This window comes from Perca fluviatilis, chromosome 12 (genome assembly GCF_010015445.1).
Source record: "Perca fluviatilis chromosome 12, GENO_Pfluv_1.0, whole genome shotgun sequence".
Lineage (NCBI taxonomy): Eukaryota > Metazoa > Chordata > Actinopteri > Perciformes > Percidae > Perca > Perca fluviatilis.
The window spans coordinates 3,056,797-3,075,998 of record NC_053123.1 but is presented as its reverse complement, the minus strand read 5'-3'; the positions used below and the strand labels follow the sequence as shown (position 1 = coordinate 3,075,998).

Below are 19,202 nucleotides of genomic sequence, written 5' to 3'. Positions count from 1 at the left end.
GACTGCACAAAACACAGCGTCTCTTGGGTGTCGCGATGCAACAGGTCCCACTCCATGCAACACAGACACTCCTGTTGGGTGGCCATAGCTTCACAACGTCCGCAGGTACACCACCAGTTTCTCGAAGTACGAGGGTGTGTTGCCGCATTGACTACCAGTAGCTCTCTCTCTCGTAGTCCTTTCACAGAGCTCCCGCAGCTCTTCATTCAATAAACTGTCTGTACACTTCCAATGTTCTCAATGCCTCGGTTAACATGTAGGGACCCTCATTATGCTACAGTCCAAGTGTGGTGCTATTTTGAGCCTTGTTAGTGGTATAAATAGCGATTTGTTTTTACTTTCCCTGTGCCCCGAATACTAGCGTTGTAAGCTAATCAGCGGTCCGCGCTAGTTTCAAGCTACAAACCCATTCGATTAGCATGAAAACATGTCCCGGAGAGCGATCGAGTGGGTACGTTAATAACTTGTTAATTTGTTAATAACCCCTAGGTTTGTTTTGCGCCGGAATTGTCCTTTAAGTTATAGTGGATTAATGGCATCTTGAGCAGAGAATGAAGTCCCACTCCCTCTGTGTGGGTTCTAATCTGAGCTTCTCTGCTCTTTGCTTTGATAGTTGGTCCAGCCATGCGTGCACGTGAGCGCATGTTGTCTTGAAAAAACCCTGGACATTTCACGTATTGGGGAGCGGTCTGCGAGAGCTGTGTGGAGGCTATCCACTATTTATTTATTTTTTTCAGAATTTTGAATACAACCCCTTTAAGTTCTACCTACCTACCACCATTATATATAGTCTTATATTTTAGGTATTCAACACCTATGGTTTATAAAGGATAACCATCAAGTTTTAGACAAGTGCTGTGAAGAAAATAAGCTGGGACATTTGGCATTCCTGCTGTTTCGGGACAGGCAAACTCTGCTCTTTGGCCATTTTTAATTTTTTTATTTTTTTACCAGGAAACTGAAAAGGCTACAGATTATATTTGGATAAATGTTGATCCCTGATCCCAGTACTTAAAAAAATATGAATGGCTCTACAATAAAGGGAAATCTTTCAGAAAACATCTTCACGTGTTTAAAACTCAACCCTGTCTTCATGCATGGCTGAAACTAACTCCCTAAGACATTGTAAATTCCAAAATGTACCATTCACTCCCAACCAAAACCCTCGGAGCTTTGAATAATCAATAAGAACGCTCCATAGCCTGGGAACCAGACAAATCTGAGCGAATGGGGTTTTTCTTTTATTTAATTTTTGTATTGCAGAAGTGTGTGGTCCCCCTCCGACCAGATCATGGTCTCATAACTTGTGGAGCCTTTGCACTAACCTAGCTTAGTAAAAAAAGGAGTGCCGATGAGGCATTTTCAGAAACAACCAAGATATCTGTAGCTGACGGTGGAACTTTCTGTTGAAGTACCATTTTCAAATGCTTATGGCAAAAACAGCAACACTCATTCACAGACATTTGGATGCCACGTCGTCACAGCTCACCTCTGCGCACTGTAGCCAGTCTACATTTGTCCATCGCTTAGCATATCCATCTAGAGGCATTCTGCTCTACAGCGGTTGAGAACACCGCTTGGAAATCAAAAAATGAACTGAGAGGTTCCAGGCTAACTCTTTGGTCTGGCGATGTCAGGCTAAAAAGCACTGTCCTTCCATGTATCCTTTCATTCTTTAGGTCCGATAATACTGCACATGTTGGTGACGAGCGGGGCAGGTGTGGCCGGTAGTAGTCCACTACAGGGGTCCTCGCTGCCAGTGCAGACAAGCGTACAGCGCAGGTCATTCCTTTATCAAGAAAACCGAAATGTAGACATAAGCTAATTTAATAATAACATTCAAATAAACAGTCTGGTACGTAGATGCATATCTTTTTAGATACAAGTCAACTAGGCTGTGTGTTCTCCACTGATACGTGAAGGCTGTGAAAGACTCCGGAGATAAGAGCAGTATTTAAAACTGATCCAGTGGGACTGCGTTTGGCACGACAAAGCCAAAGGTTTCAAACATTCGAGCTGATCTGAAGAACGATAGATGCTTCGCTGCTAATCCCTTCCCAGGTAAGTAGAGATAAACTGCACCAAAGAAGAAAAAAAAAGAAAGAAAAACGCAACAAACTCTGCTCTCGTTGCTCGTTTCAGCTCAGGTTAGAATATAGCCAGTGGGCCGCCCTGAGCTCTGAATGGGCTGACGAGAGCCTATCAAAAATACTGTCTTGTCCGGCAGAAAGCACCAGTCCAGCACTCCTGCCTAAGTGGCTGATCCAGGGCCAGCCAGTCCCGGTCTATGCTGCGTGCAGATGTTCTCTCCGACCTGCCTCTGGCTTTACCATCATCTGGAGCAGAGGCCTGATGAAATCCCTCAGTCCTGATGGGTCTTTTCCTGAATAAATTTGTATTCATACTGAGAGAAAAGAAAAAAAAAAAATGTTGACAGAACAGCTGAATGTACCTTCATGGCTGGTGTCTTTGAGTGTATAACGTAGATTAGCTAATTTAGCAGATTTACTGAAGTTATTCCAATTTCTTACCAAGGCTAGCTGCCGTCCTATGTTTCCCATAGTTATCACCCCTGCGAAGAAGATGCAAGGTAACCAGGAGCGAATATATAGGAAATCTGGAGAAGTATACCTGTGCAGAGAAGAAGCACATGACAGCAACTCTTGATTCTTTAAACAATACAGTACAGGCCAAAAGTTTGGACACACCTTCTCATTCAATGCGTTTTTATTTTCATGACTATTTACATTGTAGATTCTCACTGAAAGGATCAAAACTATGAATGAACACATATGGAATTATGTACTTAACAAAAGTGTGAAATAACTGAAAACATGTCTTATATTTTAGATTCCTCAAAGTAGCCACACTTGGCTTTTTGATAGCGCTGCAAACCCTTGGTGTTCTCTCAATGAGCTTCATGAGGTAGTCACCTGAAATGGTTTTGTGGAATAATTTTTTCCCTTATTAATGGGGTTGGGACCATCAGTTGTGTTGTGCAGAAGTCAGGTTGATACACAGCCAACAGCCCTATTGGACAACTGTTAGAATTCATATTATGGCAAGAACCAATCAGCTAAGTAAAGAGAAACGAGTGGCCATCATTACTTTAACAAATAAAGGTCAGTCAGTCCGGAAAATTGTGAAAACTTTGAATGTGTCCCCAAGTGCAGTCGCAAAAACCATCAAGCGCTACAACGAAACTGGCTCACATGAGGACTGCCCCAGGAAAGGAAGACCAAGAGTCACCTCTGCTGCTGAGGATAAGTTCATCCGAGTCACCAGCCTCAAAAATCACAAGTTAACAGCAGCTCAGATTAGAGACCAGATGAATGCCACACAGAGTTCTAGCAGCAGACACATCTCTAGAACAACTGTTAAGAGGAGACTGCGCGAATCAGGCCTTCATGGTCAAGTAGCTGCTAGGAAACCACTGCTAAGGAGAGGCAACAAGCAGAAGAGATTTGTTTGGGCCAAGAAACACAAGGAATGGACATTAATGGCAATCTGTGCTTTGGTCTGATGAGCCAAATTTGAGATCTTTGGTTCCAACCGCCGTGTCTTTGTGCGACGCAGAAAAGGTGAACGGATGGATTCGACATGCCTGGTTCCCACCATGAAGCATGGAGGAGGAGGTATGATGGTGTGGGGGTGCTTTGCTGGTGACACTGTTGGGGATTTATTCAAAATTGAAGGCATACTGAACCAGCATGGCTACCACCGCATCCTGCAGCGACATGCCATCCCATCTGCGTTTAGTTGGACCATAATTTATTTTTCAACAGGACAATGACCCCAAACACACCTCCAGGCTGTGTAAGGGCTATTTGACCAAGAAGGAGAGTGATGGAGTGCTGCACCAGATGACCTGGCCTCCACAGTCACCGGACCTGAACCCAATCAAGATGGTTTGGGGTGAGCTGGACCGCAGAGTGAAGGCAAAAGGGCCAACAAGTGCTAAGCATCTCTGGGAACTCCTTCAAGACTGTTGGAAAACCATTTCAGGTGACTACCTCTTGAAGCTCATCAAGAGAATGCCAAGAGTGTGCAAAGCAGTAATCAGAGCAAAGGGTGGTTAATTTGAAGAAACTAGAATATAAGACATGTTTTCAGTTATTTCACACTTTTTTGTTAAGTTTTGATGCCTTCAGTGAGAATATACAATATAAATAGTCATGAAAATAAAGGAAACGCATTGAATGAGAAGGTGTGTCCAAACTTTTGGCCTGTACTGTATATACATACATACCAACACTTAACTTTGACCGAGGTTTTGCTCGGATTATCTTGAGTTTGGAGGGCGTAGCTACACACTGTACAGGTAACACTACCATATAACAACTTTTAAAGGCAAAACATAATGTAGCTATACAGTCTTTAAAAAAAATATCCTTGATACACAGAAAATTACGGTATTACAGTCCTCAGCATAAGTGAATACACCCATGCTAAAGTTGACTAAAAAGAGGAATGAAAAAAAAAAAATCTTTTGAAATTGACCGTAATGCCTTAATTAAATTTTTTTTGGAAAAATCCAACCTTTAAGGACACCAATTTTCTTTGTGAATGAATAATGTATCGTAAATAAATAAATGTTCTTCCTTAAAATACAGGAGGCATAAGTCAGTACACCCCTATGTTAAATTCCCATAGAGGCAGGCAGGCCAGTTATTTCATGGATTCAGGATACTATGCATCCTGATAAAGTTCCCTTGGCCTTTGGAATTAAAATAGCCCCCCCTACATCATCACATACCCTTCACCATACCTAGAGATTGGCATGGTTTTATTTCAGTTAGCCTAATAGCTGATTTGATTTGCATTGAGGGATGATCTTATGGAAAGTACCCCATGCCAATCTCTAGGGATGGTGAAGGGTATGTGATGATGTGGGGGGGGGGGGCTATTTTAATTCCAGAGGCCAATGGAACTTTATCAGGATGTATAGTATCCTGGATCCATGAAATATTTACTTTTTTTTTTTTTTTTTTTTTTTTTTATTTAAAAACTTAAAAAAAAAAATAAAATTTAAAAAAAAAAAAAAAAAAAAAAAAAAAAAAAAAAAAAAAAATAATAAAAAAAAAAAAAAAAAAAAAAAAAAAAAAAATGGCCTGCCTGCCTCTATGGGAATTTAACATTGGGGTGTACTTACTTATGCCCCCTTTATTTTAAAGGAAGAACATTTATTTATTTATGATACTATATTATATTTTTCATTCAAAAAGAAAAGTGGTGTCCTTAAAAGGTTGGATTTTTCCTTATTTTTTTTTTTAATAAAAAGGCATTAAGATCAGTTTCCAAAAGATATTTTTTTAGCATGGGTGTATTCAATTATGCTGAGCACTGTACCTATACAATAAAGGTTTTCTGTTCATCATAGTCCGTTGGTTTCCAAACCCTATCAATATGCAAACTAGGTGTGAGGGAACTTACTGAAAGACTCCATTATAAACCAGGAGTTGGGTGGCCAGCGTTGCCAACAGGGCAATGCTGACTCCCAGGCCAAAGCCGCTGCGGGAGCGGTCAAACGTCCACCACAGACCGACGGAGAGCGCCGCCAGAGTCAGAGACAGCTGGACGTTGTTGGCAAAGTCCACTTTCTGACAAAAAGGTAGGGTCAAGGACCAAGCAGTCAACGGCTGGTAGCTCCAAACTTGTTTACATAGCTGCGTTACAGTGCAGACGTACAGGACAGCTCTACCTTTTACCCAGTTAGCCATCAAATCATCAGAGTGCATTCCGCTGCTTAAACATTGATGTACGACAGTGTTCACACAAGGCTCTGCCAATATTCACGGGGGAGAAATACTGTAAGCTATCAAAGTCTTAGACGGACTGGTTGTTTTTCCCACCAACATTTAACCCTTACCACTGAACTGAACAGCAACAGATGCATACAGCTCCAAAACTTTAAGGATACAGCACTAGCGTGGTTGATGCCCACAAACACCGCCACGCAGCGCATCACACTGGACCATTCCCGCTTGAACTTGTGTGGCTCACCCAGATGGCTGTCGATGCAGGGGTACAACAGCCCGATCATTGCTGCGAGGGGGAAAAAGGAAGACAGAATAAACGGAGCAGAAAAATCAAGACACAACACAACCAGCTTTCACTACTATGGTGGCAAACTCAACATGTCTGGAGGTATTAATGGAGGCTGAGAATAAGCATTTTTGTCGAAAATGTTAGAGAAGGTTGTGGCCAACCAACTAACTAACTGCTGTGTCGGAGAGACATCATTTATGATCAATTTCAGTCAGGGTTTTCAGAAAAAGCACTCTACAGAAACTGCTCTGAGGGTTTCTAATGATATTTTAATGTCCTCCGATGTGGGGAATTGTTCTTAGGCCTGTCACGATAACAAATCCCAGAAATTATTGCGATAAACGATAATATTGTCGTTGAGAGACCATTTTCATCTGATATAATGATAATGGCATAATAATGCAGGTACACCTTTTCAAAAAACTTTTATTTCTAAAGAATATGTAACACTGGAACTGGAAGACATTTTAAATATCCACAATATGTCTTTGATGTCCTTCAGTATGTCGTCTTTCACGCTGATGTACAGTTGTGGAATTGCCGTTTGGGGTATGTTCTCCCAGGTAATTCATAGCCTACTGGCTGTCACATGTTTGCTTCATTCCTCGAGTGTTTGTGCGATAGACTACAGACTCTGTACTACATTTAACAATTATCTAACACTAAATATTAAATTTAAATAATATATAATTCATATCTACATGGCTATCTGCCACATGGCGAGTACATTTTTGTACCAAAATAGTTGTGTTTTTCAGTCTTCATTTTGGCGAAGGTGCGGCTTCTGCTCCTCTGCAGGTCGGAGCTTCGTGGGGGCCGACACACACACAAACGCACACAAACACTGGCGCAACTCTGACACACTTTCCACGCTCTGTGTCCGCGGACAGCTGTAGGCTTGCCTTGTACTGGTTAATGTTCTGTGCATTGTCAGACACATGCAGCCACTTTCCTGAAACCGCTTGCGAGACTGACAAGTCCACAGCGGCGTGTATGTCCGAGCCTGTCTCCACCTGCAGGTTGTCAGCTGTGTGGTTTGGAATGGAAGGGAGAAAACAGGACGCCGAGTAACCCAGTGAATATCGCTCATACACTTTCTTTCTTTTTGACGGCGCCTTAACTGCAAAGTGCTGCGGGAAACCCTGCTAAACCCTAACCCTCAAGTAGCGTTTCTCTCTATCTCTCCGGAGTCCCGCCCCCACACAAAGACCATGCGACTGACAAGAGGGTTCACTCCTCGTTATGCTAAGGAACCGAGAGTGGTCCTCCAGTCTCTCTGGTAGAGAGAGCGAGAGCGAGAAAAACAAACAAGCAAGCAAATGAAATTTATCGCGGCCGGAAAAATTATCGAGCTCATTTTTTTTTAATCGTGCGATTAATTGATTTATTGACTATCGTGACAGGCCTAATTGTTCTGTGTTGGTACGTCTTGACCTCAGCTGGGCATTTGACACAGAAGACCATCACATCCTGATGAAAAGGTTACATGACTGGGTGAGTATATCAGGCATAGCAAAGAAAGAAGAACAAGCCAGAATTTTTTTTTCTCCCCTATCCCAGAATAGATCAGTGGTGTAGCCAGACCTATCTCCAAAGCGCTGTGTGTCTGGCACCGCGAGACCAGGGGGCCCCTGGGCCAGAGCCTTTGTATGATGTGATGGTAATATTTCTTGGGTACGGTGAACACGGGTACTGGGGAACAGAGGTAAAAATCTGAGACAGTAACACTTTATTGCCTCTGTAAAATAGAGAATGATTGGATGTTCACACTTCGTCGTTGCTGGCCAACCTTCTTTTGACAATGAGCCAATCAAATTAAGACAAAACTGCGGCTCTATATCAAAACAGGACGCTTACTATCTGTTGTGCTATAGAGTCATTACTTTAGGTCAACTGATTTCCCACTTCATGGTCAGTTTGAGTGTGCGAATAAATGAATGAATGAATGAATGAATAAATAGATGACTATGATGAATCTTAATGTGTCTAATTTACTTCAACAGGAACTGCTAATTATTTAATTTCCTTGCCCAAGCTTGCAAAAAAAGAGACACTCAGACACTGCCAGTTAATATTGTGAAAAATAAACTGCCTTGATTTGCATCACAGCTCACATCCTAATAACCTCTGACCTAACTAACGTGGCTTCAAAACTAATTAATTTCTGCACTGACAACAAAACGCAGTTGCCCTTCCCTGGGGGGACAAAGTGTGTGTTAGCAACAAGTGGAAGCGACTGGCTTCTGCAGGAGGGGTGGTGTGGCTGGGGAAGAGAGAGCCTCGGGCTGTTGTGCTTTGGAACAGTCAGCGCTGCATTTCCATCCACAGCTTTACACCCAGGGGACAACATTTCAATAATGCGGCTAGTCGAGCCTGGTGAGCATGCTGTGCATTCATATGTAAGGCTGTGTGTGTGTGTGTGTGGTCATACTCCTGCATGGTCCACTTTTCTTTCTTTTCTTTTTTTTAAATGCCATGAGCTATAGTTGCACAATTGCGTATACCACTGAATTAATTTGTTTAGCTCAGTAAAATAAAAGTATCTAATTGAACTTTGATTAAATGAATCGTGGTGTCTACATAATTCAGGTAATGTTAATCAATACAGCTCTGCAGACAGGGAATAAATAACAGACAAACCCTCAATATAATTTCAGTGGCACAAAAAATTAAAACGACCTTCAGTTCTTTTCAGCTGTGAAAGCATTTCATAGAATAGATTGGTTATATTTGGAACACAGCAGAAATGAGAAGAAAGAATCATACAATAATATCTGACAGAGGAGGAACTCATAATATCGTTGTACACAACATATTTGACATTTTAAGGATTTTTAAGGAATTGTGGTAGATTAATTGCTCAAATAAAATCTGATCTGGCATGGTGGGAGTTTCTCCCACTTTCATTATTTTGTAGAATTGAAACAATTGGGATGGATATACTTCTTAGGCTGATATATCTTTTTTATTCATTTCGCATTTGGATACCAGTATCAGTCTTTAAAATGCTAGATAATTTGATTTCCACATGTACACTCACCTAAAGGATTATTAGGAACACCTGTAAGATTTCTCGTTAATGCAATCATCTAATCAACCAATCACACGGCAGCTGCTTCAATGCATTTAGGGGTGTCGTCCAGGTCTAGACAATGTCCTGAACTCCAAACTGAATGTCAGAATGGGAAAGAAAGGTGATCTAAGAAACTTTGAGCATGGCATGGTTGTTGGTGCCAGACGGGCTGGTCTGAGTATTTCACAATCTGCTCAGTTACTGGGATTTTCACACACAACTAGCCCTGCAACTAACGATTATTTTAATAATCGATTAATCTGTCGATTATTTTTTCGATTAATCGGATAAAAAAAAAAAAAAGCATTAATTTACATCAATTCAATACATACATACTTGTTGTTTTAGTTAATAGTTGTGTAAAGGTAAGTAACCCAAATAGCAGATACAGAGAAGACACACACACACAGACAGACAGACAGACACACACACACTTATTCATTAAATTATCACCATCATTGTAGTAAGTGCAAGTTAAGTTCATTTATACACCACACACTAATATATTTGTCAACAATAACTGATATGGGACAAAGAACAGAATATATATGACAACAGATTGAAAAATTAATGGGCCAAAAAAGGCGGGTGAATGCTTTATTACTGTTATTAGCGAGCTAACGCTAGCTTGTCATGCTAGTGAAGCTGGATAACGAGTAAACACCAGCACCACAAGAGCTACTGGAGGGACGTTACGTTCCTCACTTCAGAACGGAACAGAAGTAGGATAGTGTAGTGACTTTACCGTGCTGTTGAACTCCCTTCCTCCTTGTCAAAGACTCCAATGTTTACGTTTTAGGTGCTGACTCATCACCGTGGTGCGCCCGTGCCATGCCGTGTCGCTTTTGCTTATCTTGCAATTAACACGTTTTTGATTTATTTAGTGTGAAATGCTCCCACACCTTGGATGACTTAGGTCGTACTGATTTCTCTGCCTCCGCCGTGTGTTTCAGAACAACGTTACGGGTCTCTCCGGTCTCTCTCCATATTTCCTCTACCCCCGCTCTGCTCTTTTTCTTTTCTTTCATTCCGCACTGCGCCGCTCCACGCCGCTCCGCGCTGCTTCTCTCTGTGCTCAACTAAAACAAATTTTTATCTCCGCGACTGAGTGGCGTAATAGTTAATCGATTCGACACAACGAATCGATAATGAAATTCGTTGCCAACTTTTTTAGTAATCGAATTTTATCGATTTTATCGATTCGTTGTTGCAGCCCTACACACAACCATTTCTAGGGTTTACAAAGACTGGTCTGAAAAAGGAAAAACATCCAGTATGCTGCAGTCCTGGGGGGCGAAAATGCCTTGTTGATGCTAGAGGTCAGAGGAGAATGGGCCGACTGATTCCAGCTGATAGAAGATCAACTTTGACTCAAATAACCACTTGATACAACCGAGGTAAGCAGCAAAGCATTTCTGAAGCCACAACACGAACAACCTTGGGTCAACACTAGCAGAAGACCCCACCGGGTACCACTCATCTCCACTAAAAATAGGAAAATGAGGCTACAATTTGCACGACCTCACCAAAATCGGACAGTTAAAGACTGTAAAAATGTTGCCTGGTCTGAGGAGTCTCAATTTCTGTTGAGACATTCAGATGGTAGAGTCAGAATTTGGCGTAAACAGAATGAGAACATGTAACCGTGTTACCACTGGGCAGGCTGGTGGTGGTGGTGTAATGGTGTGGGGGATGTTTTCTTGGCACACTTTAGGCCCCTTAGTACCAATTGGGCATTGTTTAAATGCCACAGCCTACCTGAGCATTGTTTCTGACCATGTCCATCCCTTTATGACCACCATGTACCCATCCTCTGATGGCTACTTCCAGCAGGATAATGCACCAGGTTACAAAGCTCGGATAATTTCAAATTGGTTTCTTGAACATGACAATGAGTTCACTGTACTAAAATGGCCCCACATTCACCAGATCTCAACCCAATAGAACATCTTTGGGATGTGGTGGAACGGGAGCTTCGTACCCTGGATGTGCATCCCACAAATCTCCATCAACTGCAAGATGCTATCCTCTCAATATGGGCCAACATTTCTAAAGAATTCTTCCAGCACCTTGTTGAATCAATGCCACGAAGAAATAAGGCAGTTCTGAAGGCGAAAGGGGGTCAAACACGGTATTAGTAGGGTGTTCCTAATAATCCTTTAGGTGAGTGTATATGGCAGAAGATTTCCTTGGATTGGGGTGGCACCTGGATCGTGTCTGCAGCTGCTGCCGTGGTCCTGCTAGAAGCCCTGCTACGCCCTGCACTGCTACTAGTATTATTTCTAGTCATAGTTCTATTATCTGTATTCCCTGCAACACCCTGCAGTGCCCTGCTACGTTCTGCTACACCCTGCATGCGCTGCTACGCACTTTTACGCCCTTGCTACGCAATGTACTACTACAACTACTATTTCTAGTTATAGTTCCATTATCTTTATTGTGACTACAATTGCCATTGTTCATCACACCCCCAACCGGCACCGTCAGACACCTCCCACCAAGAGCCTGGGTCTGTCCGAGGTTTTCTGGGGGAAAAAAAAGAAAAAGTGGGGGGTTTTTAAAAAAAAAAAAAAAGGGGGTAGTAATATTTTCTTTTTTTGTAATTTTTTTAAAAAATTTTTGGTTGTTATTTGATATAAAAAATAAAAAACAGCCGCCCCAATTACTCCTTTCCCTTCCTTTTTTTTTTTGTCAGCTGATACCGATTTTAGCCGATTCCAATTAAATTTTTTCTAACCACTTTACAGCACACACAAAGTTATTTTCTATCTTTTCTTTAATAGAAAATGTTTTGAATAGATAGAATTATATAAATTACTCCTGGTGTAGGAAATTCACACACATCTAAAGTTCAATGTAAGAACCATTTCCTTCTTTACACATCCAATATCACACTTAATATAATAAATATAGCCTTGCAGCATAAAGATATTTCTCAAAACACACACGCAGGCCTGTTTGAACGTTAACAGTAACATTACTTGAAAACAAACATCACCGCTCATTTTACACACAGTTTAGCAACAAACTAAACGCTGGGGGAAGATTACTACTTTTTCATGTTGGTTTTGAGCGGTATGCATCCCCACTAACCTGGAAAGCGTTTTAAACAGTAACGTTAATACAGCGTGTCGGAGGAATACAGCGTCTCCTTTTTATTAATTTTTTTAATACAGCGTCTCTTGCAGCCGGACGTCAGAGGCAGAGGGACCGTCACCGCAGCGTTCGCTAATGTTAGCTTCTTGTCTCATCTGGGGTCTGATCAACAGTAAATTCATCAAAGTCAGTTTGCCCAACGCTATTTTCCAATAAACTGTAGCGGTCATATTTCACGAGACCCACGGTTTTCATGTTCCACTTATTCAGCCTCAGAGGGGAGAGAGAGCTCGGCTGAGATCAGTAAAGCAGACAGCTCAGAGCCGTGTATAATTACGACTTTATAACAACATTGCATAAACAGCTAATTGAGCGGCGGTGCGCTGATCTTGCGCGATGTTAATCATGCAGCGCCCGAGTACATTTGACTGGCATAAAATCTGCATACGTCAGACTGACCTACCGGTCACCGGTCATGGCCGAGCACGTGAAAATCGGCCAATTCCGGTCACCGGCCGGTCAATCTGTGCATTTCTAATAAATACAATTGAATTGAATTACTATAATTGCCACTGCACATAATGCCAGCTGCTATAATTATTATCAAATCATATTTCTGTATCTGTGTCTCTGTTTCCCAGCCGGCAGAACCACGAGTTCTTGCCTGTTTAAAAGGAGGTTTTTCCTCACCACTATTGCACTAAATGCTTGCCCTTGGGGGGAATTGTTGGGTCTCTAATCTATAAATATGGGGGTCTAGACCTTCTCTATCTGTAAAGTGTACTGAGATAACTTCTGTTATGATTTGACACTATAGAATCAAAACTGAATTGAAGGGTAAACCAAGGATTAAATTTAAGTTGTTATCTTAACCAAAAAATAAAGTTGGCTTTAATCTCCCTAATTTAAAATTATATTACTGGGTGGAATGCAAGATGAGGAGACGATATCAAGAGAAATGAAGATTTCAAATACTGTTTTTTTTCGCTCATATTTGTGCTGACATACCTGAGGCTGTGCCACAGCAGGGCGGCACCCACCAGGCTGAGGAAAAGATACTGCTGATGACATCAGGGGGAAAGAGGGTGACGTTCCTCTGCACCTGAAGTAAGTTCAGCACCAGGGCCAGGAAGACGCCGACAGAGAACAGCAAGGCTCCTCGGATCAACAGGTTGGTGGTCCTACAATGCAGAGTTAAAAGGAGTCATTGCAATCTAGTCTCTGATGTTTTTTATTCCACAAGCCGCGAGTGAATTTGAAAAGAAAACACACTAAGAAATGATATAAATATAGCCTATTATACATGATATAAATCATCTGATTCTGCAGTTTTACTTTTTACTTTGTCGGTCTCTGTCTCATGAGAAATCTGACTCCTGCTACTGCTGTAAAAAAAGAACTAAATAGGTTTCTTTTTTATTTATTTTTTTAAAAAGAAGCAAAACAATAGTTGGGGCAGTGGGTAAAGGCCTTTTTATGCTTCTGCGTCGAATCGATGGCGTACCCCCGCAGACCCCTCTGCGTCTACGCCGGACCCTACGTCGTAGCCAGACGTGAACCTCTCGAAAAATTTAACTACATGTCGCAGCGACGCACGTCGCTTGGCCGTGGCTTGGTAGCGTTGCATTTCCCCCGAATCATTTCCTGGTTCTCCTTCTCCATGAACAACGTGAAATCAAGGAGAGGGTTAACTTCTCCTGCTACACATTTCCCACTGTGGTCAGAAAGAACAGAGGAGACTCTTTGTGTCTCTCACTACGACTCTAGAGTCACTACTCGCTCTGAAGCTAATCGCCGTCACTCTCTCATTCTCCCTCGCTCTATCACACACACACACACACACACACACACACACACACACACACACACACACACACACACACACACACACATATATATAAACTTCAGTCCACTTACGCAGGCTACGGGGAAAGCTCTGCGTGGAGCCTCCGCAGAACCATAAAAACGGCCTTTAGTAATGTAATTGGTGTAATCCCAGACACTGTGTAACACCAATTACACAGATACCGGTGCTGGGGTATCGCATTCACCACAATGGGACGAACGGAGGACAACCACACAACATAATGCATGCTATCACCAGCGTGGAGGTATGAAATAAATAGTAGAGACGTGGATATTAAAACGTGACGAGGTGAAAAGTTGTTTTGCGATATCAGTACACAACCAGGATGACGAAGTCTGGCTTTTTTTTTTTCTTTGACCATCCTGCTTGCTTTTCGCCATTTGTAGTTTGTAAATCTACGGTACGTCTAGTCTACTCCTGCATTCAATCAGAGCGAGAACACGTCATATAGTTCTTTCCCTTATCGCATACGCTAGTCTATTTTTTATTTTTATTTTTTTAAATGGAAAAAACATGTTTATTGTTTTAATACAAACCCCAATTCCAATTAAGTTGGGACGTTGTGTAAAATGTAAATAAAAACAGAATACAGTGATTTGCTAATCCATTTCATCCTATATTCAATTGAATACACTACAAAGACAAGATATTTAATGTTCAAACTGACAAACTTTGTCTTTTTGCAAATATTCACTCTTTTTGAATTTGATGCCTGCAGGCTGGGGCGAGTTCCACCACTTTGTGAACAAATGTGTGAACAAATTGTCCAACAATGTAAGAACGTTTCTCTACGTACAATTGCAAGGAACCTACGGACGTCGTCTACAGTCCATAATATCATCAAAAGATTCAGAGAATCTGGAGAAATCTCTGCACGTAAGCAGCAAGGCCAAAAACCAACATGACCCCGTGACCTTCAATCCCTCAGGCAGCACTGCATTAAAAACCAACCTCATTATGTAATGGATATTACCACCTGGGCTCAGGAACACTTCGGAAAACCATTGTCAGTTAAAACAGTTCATCGCTTCATCCACAAGTGTGAGATAAAACTCTACCATGCAAAGCCAAAGCCATATATCAACAACACCAGAAACGCCGCTGGCTTCTCTGGGCCCGAGCTCAACTGAGATGGACTGACGCAAAGTGGAAAAGTGTGCTGTGGTCTGACAGGTCCACTTTTCAAATAGTTTTTGAATCATGGACGTCATGTCCTCTGGGCCAAAGAGGAAAAGGACCATCCAGATTGTTATCAGCGCAAAGCCAGCATCTGTGATGGTATGGGGGTGCGTTACTGCCCATGGCATGGGAACTTGCACATATGTAAAGGCACCATTAATGCTTAACGGTACAGGTTTTGGAGCAACATACGCTGCACTCCATGCAACGTCTTTCAGGGACATCCCTGCTAATTTCAGCAAGACAATGCTAAGCCTCCTTCTGCACGTTACAACAGCATGGCTTCGTAGTAACAGAGTGTGGGTACTAGACTGGCCTGCCTGCAGTCCAGACCTGTCTACTATTGAAAATGTGTGGACAGTATGAAGCACAAAATACAACAACGGAGACCCCAGACTGTTGAGCAACTGAAGTCGTACATCAAGCAAGAATGGGAAAGAATTCCACCTACACAGCTTCAACTATTAGTGTCCTCACTTCCCAAACGCTTATTGAGTGTTTAAAGGAAAGGTGATTTAACACCGAGGTAAACATGGCCCTGTCGCAGCTTTTTGGAACGTGTTGCAGACATCAAATTCACGATGAGTGAATATTTGCAAAAAAAAACAAAGTTTATCAGTTTGAACATTAAATATCTTGTCTTTGTAGTGTATTCAATTGAATATAGGTTGAAAAGGATTTTCAAATCATTCTATTCTGTTTTTATTTACATTTTACACAACGTACCAACTTCATTGGAATTGGGGTTTGTAGAGTGAAAGATATGAAAATCACTTTAACCTATTTGAACACAATTCAGTTTGTGCGGAGGGAATTATTTCCACTGGTCACTCAGACCGGAGACAATTGGAACTGTCGGTCCTCACCCCTTTTTACCGGTCAATGACCGGTAATTACTGGACGACGGAAACTCAGGTTAGAACGTTAGAGGACACCGCCGCTCTCACTCTCATGCCCGAGACACACGGACTGCAGCGGACACCAAAACCTAACTTTTAATGGTATTGAACAAAGAGAATGTTCTCCCCTCGTCTTAAAGGGTCATTTTTGGGGGGGGGGAAGGGTTTCAACCTGGACCCCATTTCATCATGCACTTGTGTGTAATAAATTGATGTGACCAAAGATCTTTGAAATTGTTCCAGTATTGAGCGTAGGGCTGGGTATCGTTCACAATCTTTCGATCCGGTGCCAATTTCGATACCGATTCCTAACGATACTTTTTTCGATACCATATGTTTTAAAATCCATTTCAACATCAACAAAAATACATTAAACACAAAGCTTTTATTTTCCACCTTAATTGTGAATCAAAACAGTTATCAAAATTAAAAAATTCTGGTAAAACTGCTCACTCAGAGTAACATTAATAAAAGTGCCTTGCCTCGCAAGCTCAGCCTGTCAGTCAATCATCAGGGCAGAGAAACCACCGTTGTGGCTGCTTGTAAGAGGAAGTTTAACGTCAACAGCACAGCGACCGCTTTCGGCTCGCCATTAATATCATATCGCAGCAAACGCTGTCTGCCTGAAGTTTTAAAAAACTGTAACTACACTTGAAACCAACCGTGACTCTCTGTGACTTCAACATAACTGCAGACAGTTTACTCCGTCCACACCTCTCCGTGTGTGTGTGTGTGTGTGTGTGTGTGTGTCGGTCGGAGCTCCGCTCTGTGTCAATATGAGAGAGGACAGATAAGCTTGCGCTTACACGCTAAGACGCTTACGCGCTTTTGGAACCGAAATTTGGCACCGAAAGATAAAGAATATTTCGATACTCATAGGATTGGATTTTTTCCGATACCATAAAAGTATAGACATTCGGTACCCAGCCCTAATTGAGCGAGATTGCAGTAACAAACCAGAGGGAACCGAGCTGCAATGTAACGTAATGGGGCAATTGTGCATCCTTGATTTTTGTCCACTAAAAGTGATTTTTTTTTTGGTAGTGGCAGGCCTAGATTGTTATTAACATTGTCCAACAATGTTATCAATCTCACGAGGTGACTTCTTGTCCGAAGACAGCGGTGTGGAGAGTGGAAAGCGAGTTGGGGAAAAAGGCATTGTGGAAGTCTGTTGTTTTGAAGTAGGCTCCAGAAATTATAGGTTCGTGTTTTTCAGTGCTGTAGCTCAATATTTAAATGATTCCAACAATGTGGATGAGGTCATTATATTTCAATGACCGCCTGTATTCATTTTAAGTTTTCTTTAAAATAGTGTTCAAATCTTGTCTCGTTCTTGTGAACCAAATCTCGTGAGCCGAGTGTCTCATCGCCACACCATTATAAATAGTATTATCGAAATGTAGGTTTACAAAAACAATCCCTGCCTTTGGTCATCATGTTTTTCTTCTTAAGGTGAGCTAACGTGAAGAAGGTGCAGCACTAACCTGTTGGTGATGACTGAGATATAGGGGCCCCGGGAAGGCTGTGGCATCTGCCCGGGCCCCAACCACTGCTGCTGGCTGCTGGTCACTGTGCTGTTGCTCATGGCCGTCAGCGTTAGGGACATTCATAAGCCTAGGTCAGGAAAATATAGAAAAGTATGTGACGTCTTCATCCGCCAGTGAGTTCAATGTCCTCCTCCGACATCCCAGGCCAAGCTGGAAAACAAGGACAGGCAGGGAATTACGAAAAGACTGTAAAATCCACCATAAAACACAATTTACATTATGCCATTTTCAGTCATTTTAGACCGTCTGTATCCACAAACATATACATACATCTGTCGTCCTAGCAGGGAATCAGACCATTAGAATTAAAGGTTATACTTTTTGACACAAGTGCAACTTTTTAAAAATTTTATGGAAATCCCAATATGGACTAGTGCAATATCCAAATCGCAGAGGGGGGGGCGCAATATTTTTTTTAAAGGCAAAATGTGTCAAACCATTCTAAAATGAAGTATTGTGGTGCTGCAGAGACTCCCGGCCTACACATAATCACACTATAATCATTTTAATGTTTTAAGATGTAATATTAGTCAATGAAAATAATGATACACACATGATCATTCCCTATCAATATCGTTAATCATATGGCAATCGTAATATAGGTCAAAATAATCGTAATTAGATATTGTCCTCATATCGTGCAGCCCTAACACACACACACACACACACACACACACACACACACACACACACACACATACTGGACTTTAAGATCATTGTGGTTCTTGAGTTGGACTGCGCTCACCTTTAGCCCAGAATGTGGCTCTCGTGCGATGATGATACAAGAGGCACACACTGGGGTTAGTTCACCTCACGTGACTCTGTGTGGTCATCTAAGGCATTACTTTAACACAGCTTCCTTTAGAACTTTAATTTCCTAATAGTGACTTAACGTTAGCTATCGACAGGGTTGCTGTGGCAATAAATTGGCTACCTGACGAATTTAGCTAGCTAGCCTAAGCGCTAATCATTAAGCAGCGTCAGCAGCATTTGCCTGTATTTTACTAGATTCTTGCTGCTGATGAGTAAGTTAAAATGAGGCAATGCAACACCTAGCTACATTACAGTTAATAACGTTACTTTTTAAGAAATATAGCTAGTTATGAACGCAGCGGATATGCTAAATTAGTTAGCGTGACGCTAGTTGACTAGCCCGATTAACATTATGTATGTAATAGGCTAGCTAACGTTAGCTAACTGCATTTGTTATTCGCAGTTGGCGTTACCCGTCGTAGTACACTGGCTGAGTTCAAAGATAACGTTTACCTTATGTTGACAGAGACGTTCCAATACAACCATATGGCATTTAAAATAGCTCAACGTTTAACACCAGGCTGCAAAACACGAAATAAGTTAGCCTTCTTCTCTCCCTACTGAGACTACTTCCGGCTATCTAAGATGAATGAAACACATCCACCCAATCAGCGTGACATGACGTAAACACGTTACACAAAACTGACGTATCACTTGATTAGAGTTTACGTTCCATGTAT

General features: G+C 41.8%; 1 protein-coding gene across 2 annotated transcripts; it reads right to left on the bottom strand.

Moving 5' to 3' along the window:
- Positions 1-1,223: 1,223 nt before the first annotated feature.
- Positions 1,224-19,130, bottom strand: insig2 (insulin induced gene 2). Of its 2 annotated transcripts, none has more exons than XM_039818615.1 (7): positions 18,976-19,130; positions 17,647-17,776; positions 13,226-13,398; positions 5,921-6,045; positions 5,434-5,600; positions 2,532-2,631; positions 1,224-2,404 (listed from the first exon to the last, which is right to left on the bottom strand). In XM_039818615.1, the coding sequence occupies exons 2-7, from the start codon at positions 17,766-17,768 to the stop codon at positions 2,363-2,365; spliced, it is 729 nt and encodes a 242-aa protein (XP_039674549.1). In that variant the 5' UTR covers positions 17,769-17,776; positions 18,976-19,130; the 3' UTR covers positions 1,224-2,362. The 2 variants fall into 2 exon arrangements, with proteins under 2 accessions (XP_039674549.1, XP_039674548.1); XM_039818614.1 differs by having other exon boundaries at positions 17,647-17,859; positions 18,976-19,129.
- Between the last annotated feature and the right edge of the window lie 72 nt (positions 19,131-19,202).

Excerpts from the sequence above, each read along its gene's own strand:
- insig2 (XM_039818615.1), bottom strand. The coding sequence starts at position 17,768 with ATGTCCCTAACGCTGACGGCCATGAGCAACAGCACAGTGACCAGCAGC. Across the intron at positions 2,632-5,433 it reads GTTTATAATGGAGTCTTTCA|GTATACTTCTCCAGATTTCC; the intron begins GTAAGTTCCCTC and ends TTCTCTGCACAG. Across the intron at positions 2,405-2,531 it reads TAGGACGGCAGCTAGCCTTG|TATGAATACAAATTTATTCA; the intron begins GTAAGAAATTGG and ends CTTTTCTCTCAG.